This window comes from Pristiophorus japonicus, chromosome 6, assembly GCF_044704955.1.
Source record: "Pristiophorus japonicus isolate sPriJap1 chromosome 6, sPriJap1.hap1, whole genome shotgun sequence".
Classification (NCBI taxonomy): Eukaryota; Metazoa; Chordata; class Chondrichthyes; family Pristiophoridae; genus Pristiophorus; species Pristiophorus japonicus.
The window spans coordinates 145859273-145885643 of NC_091982.1; the positions used below are offsets into that span (position 1 = coordinate 145859273).

General features: G+C 43.7%; 1 protein-coding gene and 1 pseudogene across 4 annotated transcripts in view; one reads left to right on the forward strand and one right to left on the reverse strand.

Moving 5' to 3' along the window:
• wdr33 (WD repeat domain 33) overlaps positions 1–26371 on the reverse strand; it is a 138223-nt gene that overhangs the window by 35486 nt on the left and 76366 nt on the right. For all 4 annotated transcript variants that reach the window (XM_070883267.1, XM_070883265.1, XM_070883266.1 and 1 more), the window contains exons 8-13: positions 20772–20898; positions 16489–16643; positions 6969–7047; positions 5929–6039; positions 5040–5137; positions 4386–4472 (exon numbers count right to left, since the gene is read on the reverse strand). In XM_070883267.1, the coding sequence (XP_070739368.1) occupies positions 4386–4472; positions 5040–5137; positions 5929–6039; positions 6969–7047; positions 16489–16643; positions 20772–20898 (657 nt within the window). The remainder of the gene's footprint in view (positions 1–4385; positions 4473–5039; positions 5138–5928; positions 6040–6968; positions 7048–16488; positions 16644–20771; positions 20899–26371) is intronic.
• On the forward strand, positions 16976–17179 carry LOC139266350 (U2 spliceosomal RNA; annotated as a pseudogene).

Sequence of the window (26371 nt, forward strand, 5' to 3'; positions counted from 1 at the left end):
GCCCCACACTCAGGGCCCAGTTGGTGAATTTTGTGGCTGGAGACGCAAACCATTTCCCGGTGCAAAATCTACCGCCCCGCCTGGTTTAACTCCACGACCAAATTTCCACCCCAAAGAAGAAATATACTGGCATGGATACCCAGTTTTCCTTGGGCCTTGATTGTTTATGCTCATGTATGCCTATTTACACCCATTTTATGTCTGTGTGTATTCTAATGAGGTTGGGAGGAGACTTGGATTTTTTTTGACACTGGCAAAATGGGTACGACATTGGGAGCATTTTATTGGTCTAACTTGGGATGGCACCAAGGAGGAAACTACAGGCCTATTTAATCGGCGGAGCTGTAACCAGTATGGATATTATTTCAATAATAATGTCCCTTTCATGCCATTTAAAAAAAAATTAAACTTCATTTTAAGCTTGCAAAATTACTTTAGCTTAACTTTTTTTACACAACAAATAAAGATATTTATATAACTGACCCTGCAGGGTTGAAATGAGCAAGATAAGCTTAACCTAATATGCATAGTCATTAATCTTAAATTCATAACTTTAATTTTTGCAAATCAGCAGTGATAGCAGTGATAGCAGTGATGAGAAATCTTATCCTAATCACCACCCCTACCCCTCAATCTCATTTGTGTCCAACATTGCTCTCACTCATCACTGACTTTCACTCATGAGCAATGATTAACAGCAATGACTGGCTAGTCAGAAGTGAAACAGCTTTGTGGATGGGTCTACGTTTAATAACTGACATAGAATTACATAGAATTGACAACAGAAACATGCCATAAGGCACAACTGGACTATGCTGATGTTTATGCTCTACATAAGCCTCCTCCCACTCTACTTTATCAAATACTCTTCTGTCACTGATGTGTCCTGGCAATATTTATCCTTCAACCAACCCCACCAGAGAAGATTATTGGGTAATTTTTTCTCATTGCTGCTTTTGGGACCTTCCTCACTGCCTGCAAAGTGGAGGCCACCTTTGCCTACATTACAGCATTGACTACAATTCCAAAGTACTTCATTGGCTGTGAATAGTTTTGGGATGTGTGTCATTGTGCTACCTCTGCAAAGTTCTGAATGCCCCTGATTCAAAAGGTTCCAAGAGTCTGCAATGGACCACGGGTCTGCTATTTGGGGACCCCTGATGTGATGCATTATCAGTGGAGCAGACAGAAATGGGCACAGATTTTGCCGGCCCCATTAGTTTGACTTGTTTTTGCTCGTTTAGGTTTTCAATATTTTACCCACAAAGTTGCAGGAAGTGTGAGCTGAAAATGGCGCAGCGAGGGCGGCAGGGAATCTGGGATCTTGGTGAACAACTGGACCAACAGAGCATCTCCTTAACCAATGAGATTTAAGGATTGGTAGGTCAAATCAGATGCAGAAAGAGAAATAAAGAGAGGGAAAGAAAGATTGGATTAAGGGAGAGAAAAAGATATAGAAAGAAAAAGTAAGAAAAAATAAGTTTAATTTTACATTTTCAACATTTCCAACGATTCACAACCTGAACGAATGAGACTTCATATTTTTAATTGTTCACTTTCTGGGCAAGAAAGGTTGGTTGCCACTTATTAACAATTAAAGGGGTACTTCCGCAGTTAATTACGAAATGCAATTTTCTGTGGCGAGTTTAATGGATAATTAACTTGCAAATGCATCAACATCATGGAACTCACGGGAAGTTAAGGGCGAGATGCCATTGTCGAGAAGTTGGCGGCAGAGTCCAGCAACTTGCGGTGATTCGCAATTTACAGGGTATCTCTTCCACAAGTTTTTCATGAAGTCGTTGCATGCAAGAATTCTTAAAATACATTCAGGAGAACTTTTTTAGCCAGTACATAACAAGTGCAACAAGAGAGGGCGTGGTTCTGGACTTAGATTTAGGGAATGAACCTGGGCTGGATGAAGGGGAGTCAGTGGGAGAGCACTTTGGTTGTCGTGATCATAATTCAGTTAGATTTAGCAGTTATGGAAAAAGACAAAGATAGCCCAGGTGTAAAAGGCCAATTTTACTAAGCTGAGGATATGATTTAGCAAAAGTGGACTCTAGAAACAGCAACTTGAAGATAAATCAGTTTCAGAGCAGTGGGAAGCATTCAAGGAGGAGATCTGGAGGGTACAGAGCAAATATGTTCCCAGAAAGAAAAAGGGTGGGACCCTTCTTGAGCCCCCCGGATGTCAAGGGGCATACAGGGTAGGATAAAGAAAAAAAGGGAAGCTTATGTCAGATATCAAGCGCTCAATACTACAGAAAACCTAGAGGAGTTTGGAAAGTGCAGGGGTGAAATTAAAAAGGAAATTAGGAAAGCAAAGAGAGGGCATTAAAAAATATTGGCAAGTAAAATCAAGGAAAACCCAAAGATGTTTTATAAATACATAAAGAGCAAGAGAATAACTAAAGAGTTGGGCCTATTAGAGATCAAAAAGATAACTTGTGTACGGAGGCGGAAGATGTGGGTATGATTCTTAATGAATACTTTACATCTGTCTTCACAGAAAAGAGGTACGATACAGACATTGTAGTTAAGGAGGAGGAGTGTGAAGTATTAGATGGGATAAACATAGAGAGAGAGAAAATATTAAGAGGTTTAGCATCTTTCAAAGTAGATAAATCGCCGGGCCCAGGTGAAATGTTAAGAGATGCAAAGGAGGAAATAGCAGAGGCTCTGACCATCATTTTCCAAACCTCTCTGGCTGGAGGAGTGGTGCCAGAGGACTGGAGGACTGCTAATGTTCTGTCATTGTTTAAAAAAGGGAGAAAGGGATAGTCTGAGTAATTACAGGCTAGTCAGCCTAACCTCGGTGATGGGAAAATTATAAGAAAAAATTCTGAGGGACAGTATAAATCATCATTTAGAAAGTCACGGATTAATCAAGGACAGTCAGCATGGATTTTTTACGGGAAGGTTGTGTCTGACGAACTTGAATGAACTTTTTGAGGTGGCAATGAGGAGGGTCAATGAGGGTAGTACATTTGATGTAGTCTACATGGATTTTAGCAAGGTCTTTGACAAGGTCCCACATGGCAGGTTAGTCAAAAAAGCAAAAGCCCATGGGATCCAAGGGAAAGTGGCAAGTTGGATCTAAAATTGGCTCAGTTCCAGGAAGAAAAGGGTAATAGTTGATGGGTGTTTTTGTGACTGGAAGGCTCTTTGCAGTGGGGTTCCAAAGGGCTCACATCTAGGTCCCCTGCTTTTTGTGGTATACATGATTGAGTTAGACTTCAATGTAGGGGGCATGATAAGAAGTTTGCAGATGATACAAAAATTGGCCATGTGGTTGATAGTGAGGAAGAAAACAGGAAAAAATCAATGGACTGATCAGGTGGGCAGAAAAGTGGCAAATGGAATTCAATCCACAGAAGTTTGAGGTAATGCATTTGGGGAGGGCTAACAAGGCAAGGAATACACAACAAATGGTAGGATACTGAGAAATGTAGAGGAACAGAGGGACCTTGGAGTGCATGTCCACAGATCCCTGAAGGTAGCAAGACAGGTAGATAAGGTGGTTAAAAAGGCATATGGAATGCTTGCCTTTATTAGCCAAGGCATAGAATATAAGAGCAGGGAGGTTATGCTTGAACTGTATAAAACTCTAGTTAGGCCACAGCTAGAGTACTGCGTACAGTTGTGGTCACCACATTACAGGAAAGATGTGATTGCACTGGAGTAGAGGATATTTACGAGGATGTTGCCAGGACTAGAGAATTTTAGCTCTGAGGAAAGGTTGGACAGGGAGGTTGTTTTCTTTGGAACAGAGGAGGCTGAGGGGAGACTTTATTGAGGAGTATAAAATTATGAGGCCTAGATAGAGTGGATAGGAGAGGTAAATAACCAGGAGGCATAGACTTAAAATAATTGGTAGAAGGATTAGTGGGGAGTTGAGGAGAAATCTTTTCACCCAGAGGGCGGTGGGGGGTCTGGAACTCAGTGCCTGAAGGATGGTTGAGGCAGGAACTTTCATCACATTTAAGAAGTACTTGGATATGCACTTGAAGTGCCATAACCTACGGACCAAGAGCTGGAAAGTGGGATTAGGCTGGATAGCTCTTTTTCGACCGGCGCAGACATATCTTCTGTGCCGTAAATTTCTATGGTTCTATGAGTCGTTCACACCCTGTTATTTTTTCAGCAAATTTTGGGCCATTAAATCAATCTCCTTGAACCATGCAGAATCAATCACGTCATTTCCTGGCTGCTTGGTCCAACTCAAGGGAATGGTCTTGCACCAAAACAGCTGTCAGTTCCAACTTTAACGACAAACTCAATAGAATGACTATGTGCATGGTTCAGTTTGTCAAAACACTGAGCCATTCAGAGCAGGCTCAATCTCCTTCCTGGCGATATTAAATGCTGTGTGATCTACTTACTGGCCTCTTCCAGCTCTAAGGCTTGTTTCAGTTGCTCTGGAATGCCCATCCCAGGAATACTTGATAGACTGTTTGGCTCAATGTCATCTGTGGAATTCCAAATATGAATAAAAGTTCAGGATTTGTACAAGGAGTTTCATCTTTATGAAATATTGTGCTTAAATGTTTACTTCCCTTGACAGGAAGTGTGCGAGGCAGTAAACAGCTCCTGTGCTGGTCAAATGCCAGTTCAGTGGCTGAGTGTCTCACATTCCCATCACACAAGGAACTATTTATTATGAATTCACTTCTTATATATTATTGTAAATTATGCTGTACATTAAGAATATTAACAAGATTTGTAATCTCATTATGATTGTATTAAGGGAGTCAAGGGTTATGGGGAGCAGGCAGGGAACTGGAGTTGAGGCCAAGATCAGATCAGCCATGATCTTATTGAATGGTGGAGCAGGCTTGAGGGGCCAAATGGCCTACTCCTGCTCCTATTTCTTATATTATATTCCATACACTGTATAATGCATTCTGCTTGTGTGCACATTTTAACAGAAATGTTTTAAATTTATTACACTATACAGCATAGTCTGGTCTCTTCCAGTATTTATACACTGTAAAATAGTGCCCAACATATTCTGATACGGTATATTCTATTCTTACCATACTCTCCCACTGCTTCATCTGACATCCCTGGAAGCAGGTTGAGATTGTAGCGATCTCTCATTTTATCTCCAGGTCTGTTTCTTGTCCAGAATTTGCTGCCAATGACAGGTTGCATGTAATTTAACATACTGCTAAACTTTACAGTATTAAGACCACTTACTGAGGTCATGGCCATTCCTGTTCTTCGAATATAGGTTGACCTTCACATCCAACAGTTGGCCAAACTAGGACAGAACAACATTGGACACAGCTCCTTTACCAGCAGGCACTACACAGTGCTTTGTCTTATTCTATACCAGCTCCTATGCTGCGCAAAACCTTGAAAGAGTAAGCACCCCAATGGTTCCCGGGATTGCAATCTGTTCACTTGTGTGTGATATTTGAACAAATGAGGGAGAATCACAATATTTGAATTAAAAAGCTGGCTGTACAGAATCACAGCAACAGCTATAACAAATAAAAGCAGAAAATGCTGGAAATCTCAGCAGGTCAGGCAGTATCTGTGGAGAGAAACAGAGTTAACGTTTCGGGTCTGTGACCTGTCGTCAGAACTGGAAAAGTTCGAGATGTAACATCACCACAGATGCTGCCTGACCTGCTGAGATTTCCAGCATTTTCTGTTTTGATTTCAGATTCCAGCATCAAATTATTTTGCTTTTGTATTAGCTATAATAATAGATTGTTTTCTAATAACTTAAGTGAAAGGAATTAAATCCAGCTGTTGTTATTTTTGATTGGTAATTACAGGAAACTCCTGTGGGTATCAATGGTATGGGAAGTTGTTAAACAGAAGGAGAGCTCCATATCTGAAGGCTTTGCAAATTTCATCCGGTTCCCTGAATATATATTTTTAACTATCCTTTACTTTTGTCAGTTAAAGTTATACCTGGTATGGTCGTTGGATCCTGAACAAAGTATGTGCCCAAGTGGGTGCCAAGCCAGGCTCCAGATCATTCCTTCATGAGCCATCTCCATTCCTCCAACCTCCTTCTCCACACTGCAATCAGATACATCCATAAACAGTCAGACCCACTTTTTTTTAAACAACAACTTGTATTTATATAGCACCTTTAACGTAGTGAAACGTCCCAAGACGCTTCACAGGAGTGTTATGGGATAAAAATTTGACACCGAATTACATAAGTAGAAATTAGCGCAGGTGACTAAAAGCTTGGTCAAAGAAATATGTTTTTTGAGGAGTGCCTTGAAGGAGGAAAGAAGGTGGAGAGGCAGAGAGGTTTAGGCAGGGAGTTCTAGGAGCTTAGGGCCTAGGCAACAGAAGGCACGGCCACCAATGGTCGAGCGATTATAATCAGGGATGCTCAAGAGGGCAGAATTAGAGGAGTGCAGGTATCTCGGGGGGTTGTGGGGCTGGAGGAGATTACAGAGATAGGGAGGGGCGAGGCCATGGAGGGATTTGAAAACAAGGATGAGAATTTTGAAATCGAGGCGTTGCTTAACCGGAAGCCAATGTAGGTCAGCGAGCACAGGTGTGATGGGCGAGTTAGGACACGGGCAGCCGAGTTTTGGATCAGCTCTAGTTTACGTAGGGTAGAATGTGGGAGGCCAGCCAGGAGTATATTGGAATAGTCAAGTCTAGGGGTAACAAAGGCATGGATGAGGACTTCAGCAGCAGAGCATGGACCAGATCAGCATGATCTTACAAAAGAAAATATTGGTCTTATCAAGGTTTTCATCATGTCTAGCACACAACGTGGACGGAAGACATTTTGGTGCGGCAGCGGAAAATGCCTTATCCTCGCTGACATTAAATTGGTTACAGTGTATTCAGATGCAGCCTAGGAAAACTACACATCTTTCACTGACAAAAGTCAAAAGGACAGGAAAACAACCAGAGTACATTTGGTTGGAATGTTATTTGTTACATGTCCCTCATACACACCATATTTCCAGATCGTTACTCACCCCACATGCCAGAACAGCAAAGAGCCATCAGATCCCCCGCTAGCAAACAGCCCTTCATGCACTGGATGCCAAGCCACAGCTGTGAACAGACAGAAGTAGAGAGTTAAAGAGGAGGCAAGGACTGAAATCATTTTTTATACAGTGATGTCGCTGTTTCACTACACAAGCTTAATCTTACTGTAACAATTTGGGGGAATTGTGTTGCATTCCACTTTAAACAATTTTTTTTTGCATTTCACTTTAAATAAATGCGATTTAGAAACCAGCTTCAGGTAGCTCCATCCTTAAAAGCGTTTCTTTGTCAGGCCAACATATAAAATTGAGCAGACCCATCTTCACTTTGGAAAAAAGAGTCAGCTGGTTCCACAGCCAGTAATCAAATTAATTAGGTCAAATTTTGCTTTCTGCTCTAGCAGTTTCTCTTTGAAATGCTGATGTAGCGAGTCTGCAGACTGAGGTGGACAAATTCATTATTCCTAGTGATATACTTAGTGGATGATAGTAATTATCGCAACATTAATATTTTTGACATGGAAGGCTTAATTTGGCATTTTCGCTCCACTTTAGTTCAGTTTTCTTGTGAAGTCGAACAGTGTGAAGTCAATCAAGAGAATCGTGTCTCCCAATACTTCAGCAGATCGGGAAGTCTGGAATATGTAAGAAATATGTTCATAAGACAACATAAGAACATAAGAATTAGGAACAGGAGGAGGCCATCTAGCCCCTCGAGCTTGCTCCGCCATTCAATAAGATCATGGCTGATCTGGCCGTGGACTCAGCTCCACTTTCCTGCCCGCTCCCCGTAACCCTTAATTCCCTTATTGGTTAAAAATCTATCTATCTGTGACTTGAATACATTCAATGAGCTAGCCTCAACTGCTTCCTTGGGCAGAGAATTCCAGATTCACAACCCTCTGGGAGAAGAAATTCCCTCTCAACTCGGTTTTAAATTGGCTCCCCCGTATTTTGAGGCTGTGCCCCCTAGTTCTAGTCTCCCCGACCAGTGGAAACAACCTCTCCGCCTCTATCTTGTCTATCCCTTTCATTATTTTAAATGTTTCTATAAGATTAACAGTTTAACTCCTCGTTGTCTAACTCTGCCGTTAGTGTGTTCTTTAATACCTGTTCTATTGGTAACTTGTTGTGTCTTTCTGCTTCTCGTATTATGTTACTAGTAAGTAACCCTATTAGTTTTATCTTGAAAACAATGGCTGATTGGGTGCTATTTACCATCTTTAGGAGCCAATAGAACGCCGTGGGATTCAACAGGGTCTCTTGACACAATGTACCGTAGCTAAGGGGTGCTTATTAGTCCTGTGAGACTCTTTCCCACTCATGGCATATATAAGGATGCAGGTTCCAGTTCGTAGGAGACGTTGCCTATCTATGAAAACTGCCTTTCTGCCACAAGCACAAGTTCCAAGAATAAGGTTTAACATTCAAATCCAGAGATATTGGAACAATGCTCACTTGAACTGTAGTCATTTATATAGAATTATTGCTCATTTATTCAGGATTGTGTGGATCTATTTTTAGACTCTGCATATTGTCATAAACTATCAGATTAAAACAAAACTTCTTGAAAACATGCAAGTTATTCCACACAATGACAGCCAAGCTGGACTCCTGGGGGTCTAAGGTAGACCCACAAATTCTTCAAGCGGTGTAATAACGAATATCCTGACTGCATTGGCATTAACCAGTGCTGGCACGGTCACTGAGACAAATTGAGGCTGTGAATTGGTTGAGGTTTAGCACTGATAAGACATTGCTGTAACGTTTGGGAATCAAGTCTAGTAAACAAACCTTTGTTGCACTTCCTCCAAGCCAAGTATGTCTTTCCTTGGGTAAGGAGACCAGAACTGTACACGGTACTCCAGGTGTGCCCTGTGTAATTGTAGCAAGACTTCTTTGCTCTTCTAATCCAATTCTTTTGTAACAAAAGCGAACATACCATTTGCTTTCCTAATTGCTTGCTGTAACTTTGTGATTCATGTACAAGAACACCCAGGTTCCTCTGAATACAAACATTTCCCAGTCTCTCATCATTCAAAAAATATTCTGCTTTTTTGTTTTTCTTACCAAAGTGGCTAACTTCACACTTCTCCACATTGTATTCCATTTGCCATGTTCCTACCCACTCAGTCAACCTGTCTATATCTGCAATCTCTTTGCGTCCTCCTCACAGCTTACTTTCCCACCTAACTTTGTATCATCAGCAAACTTGGATACGTTACACTCAGTCCCTTCATCTAAGTCATTAATATAGATTATAAATAGCTGAGGTCCAAGTACTAGTTACAGCCTGACAATCCGAAAAAGTTCAGTTTATTCCTACTCTGTTTTCTGTTCATTAATCCTCAATCCATGCTTATATATTACCCCCAATTCTGTGAGTCTTAATTTTGTGTAATAGTCTCTTGTGTGGCACCTTATCAAATGTTTTTTGAAAATCCAAAGACTCTGCATCCACTGGTTCACCCTTATCCATCCTACTAGTTACATCTTCAAATTTCTCAAACACAATTTCCCTTTCACAAAACCATGTTGACTCTGTCTAATTATATTGGCTCTGAAATTCCAGTCGGAAGCTTCTGTCGGACGAATACCTCTGACCGGAGAATTTTTAACCAAAGTACCTGGTGGTCACGGAGGAGCCTACGATTCTGGTGGAGAGGCCTTCTCACACCCAGAGCGTGCTCCCATCCTCCAGGTTCGGATGCAGAGGTGTAGTCACGTGTGACTGCTCAACCAATCAGGAATGTATTTCCACAGCTTTCTCATTAATAGCAATGAGAACTCCGTATCTACCAGTTCTCATTGCTATTAATGATGAAAAAAAACACACTAAATACCATAATAAAAAATAAAAAAACTTACCTCACATAATTGCAATTAATTGAAATTAAAGTTAACAAATGTCTTAGAAAAAAAAAATCAGATTTTTTTTAAATTACAGTTTTTAAAATTATGGTTTAAAATAAACTTACCGTATTGGGCAGGGTTTTTAACAATAAAAATTGCTTTTTAAATGTTATTATGTTTGTGTGTTTTAAAACTCTTATGCCTGTAACAGTAGGCTATGCGCCTGCTTTTATCAGGCGCAAGAGTTTTGAGGACATTTGCTCGACAAGATATGGTAAATCCCACAATCTTGCCCATGCGAATGTCCTTGCTCCCGATATGTGGAGGATCTGTCGAGCTGGAACTGGAGTTTGACAGGTCGGAAAAGCCGGTTTTCAGTACATGCGCATTGTGCGCTGAAAACCGGCTTTTGCGATGCCTTCCCGGGTCCATAGACACTGTAAAGTCCTTACTCTGCAGCATGAAACCACACGAGGCACATTCCAGGGACAAGGCCACTCTGTGACCTTAACTCTTTATTACAGGACTCCAGAAGTGATGACCCTGCGTGGGACCTCCCTTTATATACCTGTGTGATCAGGTAAGGAGTGTCTCCCACAAGTTCACCCCCTGTGGTCAAGGTGTGCATCTAAATTGAGTGTATGCAGTAATACATTGTAGTTACAAACATGACATCACCTTCCCCCCACCGCCCCCCCCAAAGTCTTACTGGGATCATAGGTTCAGTCTTTCAGGTGGTCTACGCTCCCTCGTAGAGCGCCGCAGTTGGGGCTCTGATTGTTGGACACTGACGTGAGTGTCTGTCACCTGTGGTGATTCCGGCCTGTCCGGCAGACCGCAGGGATTGTGCATTCTTCCGATTGCTCTTGTTGCTCGTTCACTGGCGGTGGTGTGAGCTCCATCTCATGGTCTTCTTCAGGTTCCTCCGTGTCCATGCTGCACCTTTTTTTTTACTTGGTCCAGATGCTTACGGCATATCTGGCCATTGTTGAGTTTTACCACGATGACCCTATTCCCCTCTTTGTCAATTACAATACCCTCAAGCCATTTGGGCCCCATGGCGCGATTGAGAACGAATACAGGATAATTAATTTCTATACATCTCCCCCTTGAATTACGGTCATGGTACTCGTTTTGTGACTTGCGCTTGCCCTCAACTATGTCGGTCAGGTCTGGGTGGATGTCGGACAACCAATCTTTGAGTGTCCGTTTCATGAGTAGCTCTGCGGGTGGGACCCCCATGAGCGAGTGCGGGCGGGATCTATAGGCCAGCAGGAGGCGCGATAGGCGGCATTGTAGGGAGGGTCCTTGAATCCTGAGCATACCTTGCTTAATGATATGGACTGCCCGTTCCGCCTGGCCATTGGAGGCCGGCTTGAACGGCGCAGTCCTGACGTGGTTGATGCCATTGCCCGACATAAACTCCCAGAATTCATAGCTCGTGAAACACGGGCCATTATCACTAACCAGGATGTCCGGCAAGCCATGGGTTGCAAAGATCGCACGTAGGCTTTCCACGGTGGTGGATGACGTGCATGAATTCAGGATGATGCACTAGATCCATTTTGAGTACGCATCTTCTACAATGAGGAACATCTTCCGCATGAACGGGCCCGCGCAGTCAACGTGAATGCATGACCATGGCTTGGTGGGCCAGGCCACGGGCTGAGCGGGGCCTCCCTGGGGGCATTACCCAGCTGGGCACAGGTCGTGCACCTGCAAACAGTATTCCAGGTCTGAATCAATTCCAGGCCACCAAACGTGTGACCGGGCAATGGCCTTCATCATCACAATGCCTGGGTGCTTGCTGTGGAGTTCCCTGATGAATGCCTCCCTGCTCTTCTGGGGCATGACTACCCGGCTGCCTCATAGTAGGTAGTCGGCTTGGATGGAAAGCTCATCCATCCGCCTGTGGAACGGTCTGATCTCCTCAGGGCATGCTCCGTGTCGGGCGCCCAATCCCCAGTCAGGACACATTTCTTAATCAAGGATAGGAGGGGATCTCTGTTTGTCCAGATTTTGATCTGGCGTGCTGTGAATGGGGGAGCCTGCACTGTCAAAGGCATCTACAGCCATGACCATCTCAGCGCTTTGCTCAGCTGCCCCCTCGGTGGTAGCCAGTGGGAGCCTGCTGCGCATGTCAGCGCAGTTTTCAGTGCCGGGCCGGTGCCGGATGGAGTAGTCATAAGCAGCTAGCGTGAGAGCCCACCGCTGTATGCGAGCTGATGCGTTGGCATTGACAACCTTGCTGTCTGACAACAGGGATGTGAGTGGCTTGTGGTCTGTCTCAAATTCAAACATCCTACCGAAGAGGTACTGATGCATTTTTTGTACACCATAGACACATGCAAGCGCTTCCTTCTCAACCATCCCATATCCCCGTTCTGCTTGAGAGTGTGACCTGGAGGCATAAGCCACAGGTTGTAGCTGACCCTCAGCATTACCCTGCTGCAACACGCACCCAACCCCAACGATGCATCACATGTCAGAACTAAACGTTTACTGGGGTCGTACAGGATCAACAACTTGTTTGAACAAAGTAGGTTTCCCGCATGATCAAAAGCTCGTTCCCGACAGTCCCCCCAAAACCAATCGCAACCCTTACGCAGGAGCACGTGTAGCGGCTCCAACAACCTGCTCAAGTTCGGCAGAAAGTTCCCGAAATAGTTCAACAGTCCCAGGAATGAACGCAGCTCCGATGTGTTGCAGGGCCTGGGTGCTCGTCGAATCGCCTCTGTTTTGGATTCGGTGGGCCGAATCCCATCTGCAGCAACCCTCCTACCCAGAAACTCAACCTCAGGAGCTAAAAACATATATTTAGACTTCTTGAGTCGCAAGCCTACCCGGTCCAGTCGGCATAGCACCTCCTCCATTGTGGAGGTGTTCCTCGGTGTCTCGACCCGTGATGAGGATGTCGTCCTGGAATACGATCGTTCCCGGAATGGATTTAAGCAGGCTTTCCATGTTACGTTGAAAAATCGCGGCCACTGATCGAATGCCAAACGGGCACCTGTTATACGCAAACAGTCCCTTGTGCGTGGTAATGGTGGTCAGTAGTTTGGATTCGTCGACCAGTTCCTGGGTTATATAGGCTGAAGTGAGGTCCAACTTGGTGAATAGCTTACCGCCTGCCAGCGTGGCGAAGAGGTCCTCCGCTCTTGGGAGCGGGTATTGGTCTTGTAGGGACACCTTGCAGTCGCTACAGATCCTGACAGAGCCATCCGATGGGGCTCGCCCAGTCGCTGAATTCAACAGGCGAGATGATGCCCTCTTGCAACAGCCGGTTCAATTCGCTTTCGATTTTTTCCCGCATCACATACGGCACCGCTCTGGTTTTGTGGTGCACTGGCCTGGCGTCCGGAGTGATGTGTATCACTATTTTAGTGCCTTTGAAAGTTCCGACGCCCGGTTGGAATAGTGACTCCAATTGTTGTAGGACTTGTGAGCACGAACTTCGCTCTACCTTGAGTGAACATCCCTCCATTTCCAGTTCATCTCGGCTAACCAGCTACTCCCCAACAGAGCGGGACCATTGCCCGGGACAATCCAGAGTGGCAGCCGGTTCACTAACCCATTGTGTGTGACAGCCATCATTGCGCTGCCTAGCACCGGAATAATTTCTTTGATGTAAGTCCGTAATTGTGTCTCACTAAGTTCTAATTTGGGTCTACTGGCTTTGAGTGGCCATAGCTTCTCAAATTGCTAAACGCCCATGAGTGACTGGCTGGCCCCAGTGTCCAGCTCCATGTGTACTGGGATACCGTTCAACAAAACCCTCATCATCATTGGTAGCGTTTTGGTGTACGAACTGTGAATATTCGCCGCATGGACCCACTGAACCTTGGCGTCCATCGATTTGCCCCAAAAGTCATTCTGCCTCACAGAACCCTGTTCTGGTCCATCTGCCTCATATAATAGTCTGGTTGCAGGTTTTCTGCACATTCGAGCTAAATGGCCACTGAGATTGCAGTTTCTGCAGACAAACTGTTGGCGTCTGCAAGATCTGGCTGAGTATTTTCCCCCACACCTCCAGCATGAGTTAAAGTTTCCATTGTTGGGGACAAAGGGACTATAGCCAGGAATTCCGCGCTGACTGTCCCTTTGACTGCTTTAAAGTACCCTATTAGTGGGTGTCAATGGCCCCATCCCGGGCCGCATTGTCCAATGTGATTGCGTGAACGTCTGTTCAGCCTGCTATTGTTTCTGTTGAGGTCCTGCTCTGGGGTCTATTGCTGCCTAGTAAATATCGGACTGCCCCTGCCTGCCTGCGGGGCTCTGAGCAGCATTGATGATGTTGACTCCCTGATCCATCGCTGCGTTAGAGACAGAATTGCGCGCGTAAATCATTTTCGTCTCTTCCTCCCCCGCCATGAAAGTTTGAGCTAACAACGCTGCCGCTTCCAAGGTCAAGTCCTTGGTCTCAATTAACGCGAAAAATTCCCGCATGACCGATACCCTTGATAAAGAAGTCCTTTAACATCTCCCCCCTGCAGGCGTCTGTGAACTTAGAGGCTGGCCAAACGCCGGAGGTCCGCTACAAAGTCCGGTATGCCCTGTCCTTCACGACGTCGGTGGGTGTAGAATCTGTGTCGAGCCATGTGTATGCTGCTCGCTGGTTTGAGGTGCTCCCCGATTAATTTGCTAAGCTCTTCAAAGGTTTTGTCCGACGGCTTTTCGGGTGCCAGTAAGTCCTTCATGAGCGCATAAGTCTTTGGTCCGCAGCTGGTCAGGAGATGAGCCCTTCGCTTGTCGGCCGCTGCATCCCCTAGCCAGTCTTTCGTAACAAAGCTTTGCTGAAGCCTCTCGACAAAATCGTCCCAGTCTTCCCCAACACAGTATCATTCCTCTGTGCTACCGGTTGCCATTCTCGTGGGTCGTGAATTCCTGTTTCTCGTCACCAATGTAAAGTCCTTACTCTACAGTATGAAACCACACAAGGCACATTCCAGGGACAAGGCCACTCTGTGATCTTAACTCTTTATTACAGGACTCCAGAAGTGATGACCCTGCGTGGGACCTCCCTTTATATACCTGTGTGATCAGGTAAGGAGTGTCTCCCACAAGTTCACCCCCTGTGGTCAAGGTGTGCATCTAAGTTGAGTGTATACAGTAATACAGTGGTGTTACATTGTAATTACAAACATGACAGACACTCCGTACGGACACAGGGAGGCCGGGATTTCTGGGCCATTATGATTTTCTAAGTGCTCTGTCACCACATCCCTAATAATAGATTCCACCATTTTGCCTACTGATATCAGGCTAACTGGCCTATAGTTCCCTGTTTTTTCACTTCCTCATTTCTTAAACAGCAGGGTTATGTTTGCTACCTTCCAATCCTTGGGGACTGTTGTAGAATCTAGAGAATTCTGGAAGATTACTATCAGTGCATCCACTATCTCTGAAGCTACCTCTTTTAAAACCCTACGGTGCAGGTCGTCGTGGTCCAGGGGATTTGTCACCACTTAGTCCCATTAATATCTCCAGTACTACGTCTTTACTTATATTGATTCCTAGGTTTATATGTGGGGGATGGGGAATAGGGTTTATATATAGGGGGTGGGGAATAGGGTTTATAAATAGGGGGTGGGGAATAGGGTTTATATATAGGGGGTGGGGAATAGGTTTATATATAGGGGGCGGGGAATAGGTTTATATATAGAGGGTGGGGAATAGGGTTTATATATAGGGGGTGGGGAATAGGTTTATAGATAGGGGGTGGGGAATAGGTTTATATATAGGGGGTGGGGAATAGGTTTATATATAGGGGGCGGGGAATAGGTTTATATATAGAGGGTGGGGAATAGGGTTTATATATAGGGGGTGGGGAATAGGTTTATAGATAGGGGGTGGGGAATAGGTTTATAGATAGGGGGTGGGGAATAGGTTTATATATAGAGGGTGGGGAATAGGGTTTATATATAGGGGGTGGGGAATAGGTTTATAGATAGGGGGTGGGGAATAGGTTTATAGATAGGGGGTGGGGAATAGGTTTATATATAGGGGGTGGGGAATAGGTTTATATATAGAGGGTGGGGAATAGGTTTATATATAGAGGGTGGGGAATAGGTTTATATATAGGGGGTGGGGAATAGGTTTATATATAGAGGGTGGGGAATAGGTTTATATATTGGGGGTGGGGGATAGGTTTATATATAGAGGGTGGGGAATAGGTTTATATATAGGGGTGGGGGATAAGGTTTATATATAGGGGGTGGGGGTAGAGTTTATATATAGGGGGTGGGGGATAGGTTTATATATATAGGGGGTGGGGGTAGGGTTTATATATAGGGGTGGGGGGATAGGTTTATATATAGGGGGTGGGGAATAAGGTTAATATATAGGGGGTGGGGAAAAAGAGACTTGCACTATTGGAGCTCCAAAACTCTTAAAGCAACAGTGCCTCAATGGTTTTCTCTACTTTGGATAACAGTTTATCAATTTGAATGTGGAAGGTGAACAAATAAGAATGATGCACTCCCGCTTTGTAATGCAAAGGCTTAGTTCAGGTACATATATATCTGAACTTGACACTATTTCTATGCATTTGTTGGCTAGGACTTAGAGAATGGGAAGGTTAGGATTTCTGCTTGTCTGCAGAACTAAGCTATGTATCTACTGTGCTGAGATCTTGGTAAAGTCAAAGATAGCTGACCTGTAGCCTCCTTTTTGTGGCCTCTGAAGACCTGCAGCTCCTCCTTCAAGTTACGGATGTCAAACATTTTGCAGAGGTGATCCCGCGATGCTGTGAGAAGCCAGTTCCCATTCTGATTCCACTTAACTTCCATCACTGTGTTTTTGTGAGCATGGCTGGGGGGGGGGGGGGGGGGGAGGGGGGGCGGGGGAGGAGGCACAATCATCAGGGCATGAATCACTGAAACTCTGACACAACATTGCAAAGCACACTGAATTTAAACATCATACCAAATCATTAGCATTTGCACTGGCAAACAATTTTTCAACAGCTATAATCTTCCTCTCATCCAGAAGAGAAACAAGTTTACAGTTACAGCACAGAAGGCGGTCATACCACTCATCGTATCTGTGCTGGCTCTTTACTAGAGCAATCCTAAACTAATCCTACCACCCTGCTCTTTCCCAAAAGCCCTGTATCTTCCTCTGCTTCAAATATTTATCGAATTCTCCCTCTCTCGGCCTTTTGGCTAAGATCATGCGTAACTGACCTGACAGGGGAGTAACCACCATAACCCCAAGGTGGTTCTCCCTGGATCGGGAAGGTATATGCTTGCTTTTTTGGAAATAGGAGGTGGGTGGGGTGGCTTGACCCATCCACCTCCATGGCACGAACCTGGTATTGCAGTACTTCCAGGAACGGTGCAGTGGCTCTAGGCCTTTTGGCTAAGAGCATTGGCGCAGAGTGATCCTTGAATGGGCCCAAGGTGACCTCTGGCGTTTGTGATTTGACAAAGAATTGGAACGATTGGCTACGAATTTCAAAAAAAAAAAATTTTATCGAATTCTCCCTTGATAGATACAATGGTCTCTGTCTCAGCCTCTCCCTGTCAAAAAATTCCACGCTCCAACAACCCGCGACAAATTTCTCCCAATCTCTCGCCTCACTCGGTGACGATTTTATGTTGATGACCCCTTAATGAGTTTGCGACCATAGGAGATAGTCTTTCCCTGTAACTTCCCGGATATAAAAGGGGTCAGAGGGTCTAGTAAGGAGGGGGAACTGAGGGAAATCTTTATTAGTCGGGAAATTGTGTTGGGGAAATTGATGGGATTGAAGGCCGATAAATCCCCAGGGCCTGATGGACTGCATCCTAGAGTACTTAAGGAGGTGGCCTTGGTAATAGCGGATGCATTGACAGTCATTTTCCAACATTCCATTGACTCTGGATCAGTTCCTATGGAGTGGAGGGTAGCCAATGTAACCCCACTTTTTAAAAAAGGAGGGAGAGAGAAAACAGGGAATTATAGACCGGTCAGCCTGACCTCAGTAGTGGGTAAAATGATGGAATCAATTATTAAGGATGTCATAGCAGTGCATCTAGAAAATGGTGACATGATAGGTCCAAGTCAGCATCGATTTGTGAAAGGGAAATCATGCTTGACAAATCTTCTGGAATTTTTTGAGGATGTTTCCAGTAAAGTGGACAAAGGAGAACCAGTTGATGTGGTATATTTGGACTTTCAGAAGGCTTTCGACAAGGTCCCACACAAGAGATTAATGTGCAAAGTTAAAGCACATGGGATTGGGGGTAGTGTGCTGACGTGGATTGAGAACTGGTTGTCAGACAGGAAGCAAAGAGTAGGAGTAAACGGGTACTTTTCAGAATGGCAGGCAGTGACTAGTGGAGTGCCGCAAGGTTCTGCGCTGGGGCCCCAGCTGTTTACATTGTACATTAATGATTTAGACGAGGGGATTAAATGCAGTATCTCCAAATTTGCGGATGATACTAAGTTGGGTGGCAGTGTGAGCTGCGAGGAGGATGCTATTAGGCTGCAGAGTGACTTGGATAGGTTAGGTGAGTGGGCAAATGCATGGCAGATGAAGTATAATGTGGATAAATGTGAGGTTATCCACTTTGGTGGTAAAAACAGAGAGACAGACTATTATCTGAATGGTGACAGATTAGGAAAAGGGAAGGTGCAACGAGACCTGGGTGTCATGGTACATCAGTCATTGAAGGTTAGCATGCAGGTACAGCAGGCGGTTAAGAAAGCAAATGGCATGTTGGCCTTCATAGCGAGGGGATTTGAATACAGGGGCAGGGAGGTGTTGCTACAGTTGTACAGGGCCTTGGTGAGGCCACACCTGGAGTATTGTGTACAGTTTTGGTCTCCTAACTTGAGGAAGGACATTCTTGCTATTGAGGGAGTGCAGCGAAGGTTCACCAGACTGATTCCCGGGATGGCGGGACTGACCTATCAAGAAAGATTGGATCAACTGGGCTTGTATTCACTGGAGTTCAGAAGAATGAGAGGGGACTTCATAGAAACGTTTAAAATTCTGACGGGTTTAGACAGGTTAGATGCAGAAAGAATGTTCCCAATGTTGGGGAAGTCCAGAACCAGGGGTCACAGTCTGAGGATAAGGGGTAAGCCATTTAGGACCGAGATGAGGAGAAACTTCTTCACCCAGAGAGTGGTGAACCTGTGGAATTCTCTACCACAGAAAGTAGTTGAGGCCAATTCACTAAATATATTCAAAAGGGAGTTAGATGAAGTCCTTACTACGCGGGGGATCAAGGGTTATGGCGAGAAAGCAGGAATGGGGTACTGAAGTTTCATGTTCAGCCATGAACTCATTGAATAGCGGTGCAGGCTAGAAGGGCTGAATGGCCTGCTCCTGCACCTATTTTCTATGTTTCTATGTTTCATAATTAAATACCTTCATAATTTAAAAAAAATTATTGACTCTCCTGTTGGCCTTTTCTGCTCTAATGGATATAGTGACAGCATCTCAAGTCTCTCTCCATAACTACAGCTTCCTATCCCTAGGAATCTGTGCTGTTTGATGTCCTTTATATAACTGGGCGTCCAAAACTGCAACATTTCTCGAACTGTGGAATAACTGTTGTTTTGTACAAATTCTTCATTACTTCTTTACCCCTGTACTCTAGGTAGAAGTTTGGAACTCTCTTCTGCAGTTGATGCTGAGTCAATTGTTAATTTTAATTCTGAGATCGATAGATTTTTGTTAACCAAAGATATTACGGGATATGGGGAAAAGGCGGATATATGGAGTTAGGTCACAGATCAGCTATGATCTCATTGAATGGTGGAACAGGCTCGAGGGGCTACCCCTGTTCTTATGTTTTTACTCTGCACCCCTATTTATAAAACCCCAAATTCTGTTGCTTTTTTAGAAACATATTTAGCTAATAGATCTCCCTATTCCAGGCACCATATGGTTGACAGGGCTCCCCCTCTCCCAGCAGCATGTCCCTCTTTAACTCCAAACAGTGCACGATCCAGGACTCTCTTTCCCCCACTAGTTAGATGCAGTTGCAGAGCCCAGCTTCAGGCACAACCCTATCCTCCCTCCTGTGTTCCCCATTCCCCTTTTTAAGATATTTGATCCTAAGGCTTGCCTTCCATTATGGTCTGCATTGCCCTTTCTTCCGGGCGCCTTCTCTGCTGTAGGTAATACAGGTCTGCAAGGCTCCACTGTTGCCACCCCAAACACCATATTGTTTGCCGGGTTCCTCCGATTCAATGCCAGGCTTCAGTCTTCATGATATAGAGGAACAGGCTATTCAATCTGCAGGGGTCTTCAGTGAACCATACTGCCTACAGAACTTCAGCTCCTCTATTCCACCAGGGGCACCATGAGGTCCCCCGGGCTTCCGTCTCTCCTCTTACATCAGGTGCTGTACCTCATTGTCTCCACGACAGATACTGTACGTTTCTCAGAGTTCCAGTTCACACCCCAGTCACTGCAGCAATCTACGCCGCGGAGAAGGGAAGGATGCAGAGGAAGGTTGCTGCTTTGGAATATTGTTTTTTTTTTAAACAGAGGCTTCCCAAGGAAGAAATCACAAGATGCTTATATAAGAATGACTATAATTTAGCAGCAATTTGAGCTGATAAGACTTATGAGTTCCTACAGTGCTCATCCGTGCCTAAATTATATGAATGGATTTGAAACTAAAATTTCTGGATTGAGAATTACAGTGTCTAGTTGATTCAGTAAAATCAATCAGCAAAAAGGGCATTGGTCTGCAGATCCCATTGGGACAGAGCTAAACAGTGCATAGGCCATAAGCAGAATTGGCTATTTTCTTAGTCTGGATCTCATTTAGCTGGCAGAGACTCCAGAAAAATCAGAACTTGAAATTCCTGTTCAGCCTCAATAAAATGACTTCCTTCCTGCTCACATTTTAATTAAGCTGATCCCATCAGTTTGACTGGACCAGAAACCATTCTGACATTGTAATTATTATCTACATTGAAAGCGTCATCACTTACAGGGTTGCAAGACTCTGACCCGTCTTAGGATCCCAGAATTTGATTGGCTGTTGGCTGTCTTTACTTCCTGACACAACCAATCCCTTGGTAGGATGCCAGTCTACACACTTCACATCAGCACCATGTCCTAGTGGGAGCACAAACACAACTGAACATTATTCAAAGCAAACTACACTGCACTCTTACCATTAAATTGCACTTTTGAACTCATTTAACAACCCACACGCCCACTTGATCAAAAATCAACCAACTCCGCTGTGTCACTCATTAACCCTCCAAAGCACTTCAGTAACCTCCTTTTCCCTACCAATTAAGCCCCTCTGTGTTCAGCAACTAAGCCCCACCACTCAGCAACACGTCCTCTTACTCGACTCAGCAAGCAACTCTGTTCCTCCACTCAGCAATGTAGACAACTGCTCCAGAAGCAGTGCAAACACTCCACAGCCCAGACACCCCGACCCAGCTCAGCGAATAACTCTACCCCGCCACTCACCAACACATACCCCCGCCACAAAGACTTGGCAACCAACACCACCAGTCTACACACCCCAACCCAGCTCAGCAATCCGTAACCTTACTTTATCCTCTGATGACAAACACACACTCCTCCACAATGCAAACACTTGACACCCATACTGCACAGGAAGGTGGGCAGAGGACCTGCTTCCGAACCTCTGGAAATGGCACTCTTCTTTTGCCATCTTTCCACCTGATCGAAGTGTACCGAGGTTAACTGCAGCATCCCCTACCACTGGTCCAATTGAATTCACCAAACTCAGACTGAGGATCTGAATGGCTCAGCTCACTAACTACATTCACTGAGAAATCTGGATACCCCAAAAGGCAGCCCTGACCCATCTATCTGGTGGTTATTTAAAGCAGGGCATATAACTATGTGGAAAAGATGCAGCAGATGTTCCATTTAAATAGACCACAAGATGAGTGAAGTCTATAGATGAAAGATTGGTTGGTTACTTGCTGGAATAGGGAACAAAGATCTTACTGAGCATGCTCCATTTCATCCTTGGCCCCCTTCTAGTTCTCATATACATGTCATCTCTCAGCGACATTGTCTGTACACGTGTCACAGCTCTCAGCAACAAAACCCAGCATTACCTTTCAACTTTGACTCCATTACTGTTGCTGTGCTGCCCAATGTGCTGTGTCTTTCCAACATCAAGTGAATGAGCCAGTACTTCCTCCAGCTAAATAATGGCAAGATCACCATCTCTTCAACTTGCAACAGAAACTCTGCACTCTCACACCATACTTCATTTCCCTCACTGTTTGTTTAGGTTTAAACCAACAGTGCACAATATTGATGTCCTGCTCAACCCTTGCACTGAGCTTCAAACCCAACTCCCGTCCAACTGAAGACCACCTTTTATATATCAATCCCACCTCCAATATAGCAAATGCCTCCATCCCTACCTCAGTGTTTCCAATACCATCCTACCTGGCCCTCCCTAGCTCCATATATCACTGCAGTCCTTTCAGTCCTCCAGCACATTGACTTCAAATTCTTTATGCTCATATACATGGTCTCACTCCACCCCAAATCTCCAACCTTCTCCAGCTTTTATCCTCAAGTTTGCATCCTCTGCTCATCTGTGTCCAGACTACCATTTGTTCATCCACTCTCTGTGCTTCACAATTGGTGGCAGAGCCTTCAGCCATCATGGCCCTCCCTCTTGTGCATCTTTCCTCACCTTCAAAAGCCACCTAATAACTTTCCTCTTCAATCACACCCTCACCCATCCTTCCTAACCATTCCCAGTTTCTTCTTGATGTCCACTCCATTCTCATTAAAGACTTATATTTATATAGCACCGTTCACAACCTCAGAATGTCCCAAAACACAATGTAGCCAATGAATTACTTTTGAAGTGCAACCAATGTTATAATGTAGGAAACGCGTCAGCCAATTAGTGCACGGCAAGCTCCCCTCAAATAGCAATGTGATAATCTGTTTTAATGATGTTGGTTGAAGGATAAATATTGGTCAGAACATGGGTTTACTATCCTGCTCTTCTTTGAATAGTGTCATGGGATCTTTTACATCCACCCAATTGGACAGACGGGGCCTTGGTTTAAAGTCTCATTCGAAAGAACGCACTCCCTCAGCCTAGATTATGTGCTCAAGTTGAACTCACAAACATCTGATTCAGAGACAATAGTGCTATCAACTGAGCCACAGCTGTGATCTTGTGAAGTGCTTTGCAACATTTCACTATAACTGTCAGATATTGTTAGAACACAAGACAAATTTTGAATGTTTTCATTTTCTTTGTTCCTTAATCCAGCATAAGACTGGACCATTCAATTAATATGCATTTCTATAACACTCTTTACTCAAAGACTTACTCAGCTCCTGTTTTAATCAGTTCTATGCTCTCTCCCAGCTGAAACCTACCATATTTCTCAATAAAAACATGTGGCTGAAGCAGTGGGGGTGGAGGAGGTGGGGTGCGGTTAGTGAGGGTTTGGCTGGGCTTTACATTCATTAAATTGTGGCTTAACTGTGGATTACCAAAGACACAAGACTGATGAGAGGGACTGGAGCTGAAGTTAGACCGTAGAGAGGTCTGTGTGTGGGAGATGCTCATGTTAGATTATAAAGTTCCTTGTTTTAATTTGTTAAAATAAAATGTAGACTCAGTTATATTAAATCAATATGGATTTATTTTTTAAACATATATTGAATGCAAGTTCTGAGACAGCGTTTGAATTAGTGATATTTTACGTGGCTAAGAAAGTACAGTTGGATAACTTTTCAATGATGTAATTATTTGAAATAGGTGGAATAATGGCAGTATCACACGCACACAAAAAATACACACACAGTATAGGACACAAACACAAGGAATTTAACATGTTACAATATGCAAAACTCATGTTTAAGCAGCATGAACAAGAAGCAGGATTGTCTTCCTTTCAGCAGGATAAAGATTTCCTGCTGTGGAATTATATAAAGAAAGACTTGCATTTATATAGCGCCTTTCATGACCACCGGACGTCTCAAAGCGCTTTACAGCCAATGAAATACTAAGTGTAGTCACTCTTGTAATGTAGGAAATATTGTAATGTTGTATAAAGTTCTGTAGGAATTTAATATAGTATTTTTGCCTTTGCTTTACATAGTCACTTAGCTATTCACAAGAGCAGGACACTGCATTTTGAACCTCTTCACAGCTCAGCACCATATGGATATGTCAGCGGTTACTGCATTTCAATGAAATGGACATTAAAGATTGAATTATAAGACGACAATTAACTTCACTGATTACCAGGTTCGTACTGGTGAAACTCAATGCACATATCAAAAGTGGATTCCCTCTATTTCTCTCTCTCTCTCTCACCCAAATAGGTGTAAGAAATTGGAACATTTACCTTTCCTAATGGTCAACAAAATGTTTTATTTAATTGAACTATTCGCATAAGGAAAAACTCTCGGCTACAAAAGTTACCACAGGTGTGTAATTAGCTATTTTTCTTCATTCGTCCTCTTTTAAAACTAGCTAATAGTGAACTTTACTTCAATAAAGTTTTTGAAATGTGTTCTCCAGCTTCTCCTCAAATAATTTTAAAAAAAGAAGCTTCTAGAAGAGTAAGAAAAATATTCCATCAGTACTGCTGGCTGTACAGTACTGATATATCCTGGAAAATTAGTAACTGCATAATCCAAATTCAGCTAACAGCATTACAACTCTGGGCAAAAATATCAAGGCGAAGCCTAGGATTTTGGGCGAGGCAGAGGCCACCAAGTAAAAACTTTAAGAAAGACATTAAGACACAAATGACTATTCAATGGTTAAATTTAATTATTCTGAAATATGTAATTTTTGATTTAAAAAAATGTTTAGCCCCTTATTTTGGACATTAGAAATTTCAGTTACTGAGGAAAAAAAAATCAGCCCAGATAGGGCCCATGTGGGTGTAAAAGGTTGTATGTTGGTAACAGGCTATAAACAATGTGTGTGCGAGAGAGGGCGAGAGTGTGAGACAGAGACATACACATAAAGCAGGCCACTGCTAACATTCATGATTTTGTTGGAATAGACCATGAAAATGGAACGTGTGACCTGAAGTAAACCAGTAACAGGCCAGACAAGTTTTGGAAAGACCCATTAGCATCTCCCCATGTTTCGCCGATTTTATCTACCAAGGAGCTGAACCATAGACTTAGAAGATCCCGGGGTCAATTCCCAGTCTGTGCTGTTAGCTGATCTTAGGTCAGGTGGCAGAAATGCTGTACACAAGCCAGTGACACTTTGTAAAACTACATTACTCGGTTCCCCACTGAATAGCTTGTTGGTACTCAATATTAAAGCTTGCACATAAATATGTGGGATATGCTACTGCGGCGCTTATGGTACTGGGCTAGCAGCCCAAAGGACACAACTTCAAATCACACCATGGCAAGTTGTGAAATCTTTTAATTTGTCAGCTAGCATCAGAAACGCTGCAGGGATTGTTCAAGTGAACCGAACTGGTTTACTAATGTCCTTCAGGGATGGGAACTTGTCACAATTATACAGGACTCTGCTGGTTGACTTTTAATACCCTCTGAAATGGCCTAGCAAGCCACTCAAATGTAAAATGATTACTCGGCATTAAATGCAGTCTTATCAGCATTGCTCACATCCAGCGAACAAATTTTAAAAAACACTGGTAAGGTGCGAGAGGTTGCCAAACGGTGATGAACTCCACCATGGTAAAGAGCCAACACATTCAGAAGGGAGGGAATAAAACTGACAAGAAAACAAGAATATGCCATGAGTAGGTTTTGAAATGACAAGATTCACAACAGCATGAAAGAAGATATATCTGGCCTTCTAATGTGGATTCTAGTCACCACTCAGTTTAAAGTGAGGGAAGGAGTGTGCTAAGAGCTGTGGCTAAACAGGTTGCATTACATTTCCGCATCCTACCTATAAAGTATTGGCAGTATATCAGCTTAGTTTGCAGACTGCCCAAAACTTGCAAAGACACAGAATCCTTTATCAAATGAATGCTTGCGAATAAAGCCACTAGAATGCAAAGAAACTACATTACAGAAACTGGAAATAGTTATTCTAACTGCTTCATTTGGGAGTCCTACAGGGATATGCTCGACAGAGCTTAACAATGCTGGTCTAATAGAGAAATCAAACAATGTTCACTTTGCCAAAGATGTGCAATATATGATTTCTTAATGTACATCAGCTACAAGCAATCTGTGCTCCAGCAGAAGACATTAGTTTACGGAAACTGGTTTGTTAAATTTTATTTTTAACTACATGGAATTCGAGAGCTTTTCCTCTTATTTTGGGACTGCATTCCATAATTCCATGTAGTATACCACACATCTAATCCATATAAAAAAACAACCTCAACACTGCCAGCCTAAATCCCTAGCTTTCCCTCCACCAAAACCTTCATCCACACCTTTTGTAACTATCCCACTTGTTTTCTCCCCAATTCTTCGGCTTTCTCAGCTCTACCCTAAATAATCAAAAACAAGTTGTATTTATATAGCGCCTTTAACGTAGTGAAACGTCCCAAGGCACTAAACAGGACTATTATGCGCTAAACATTTGACACCGAGCCGCATAAGTAGA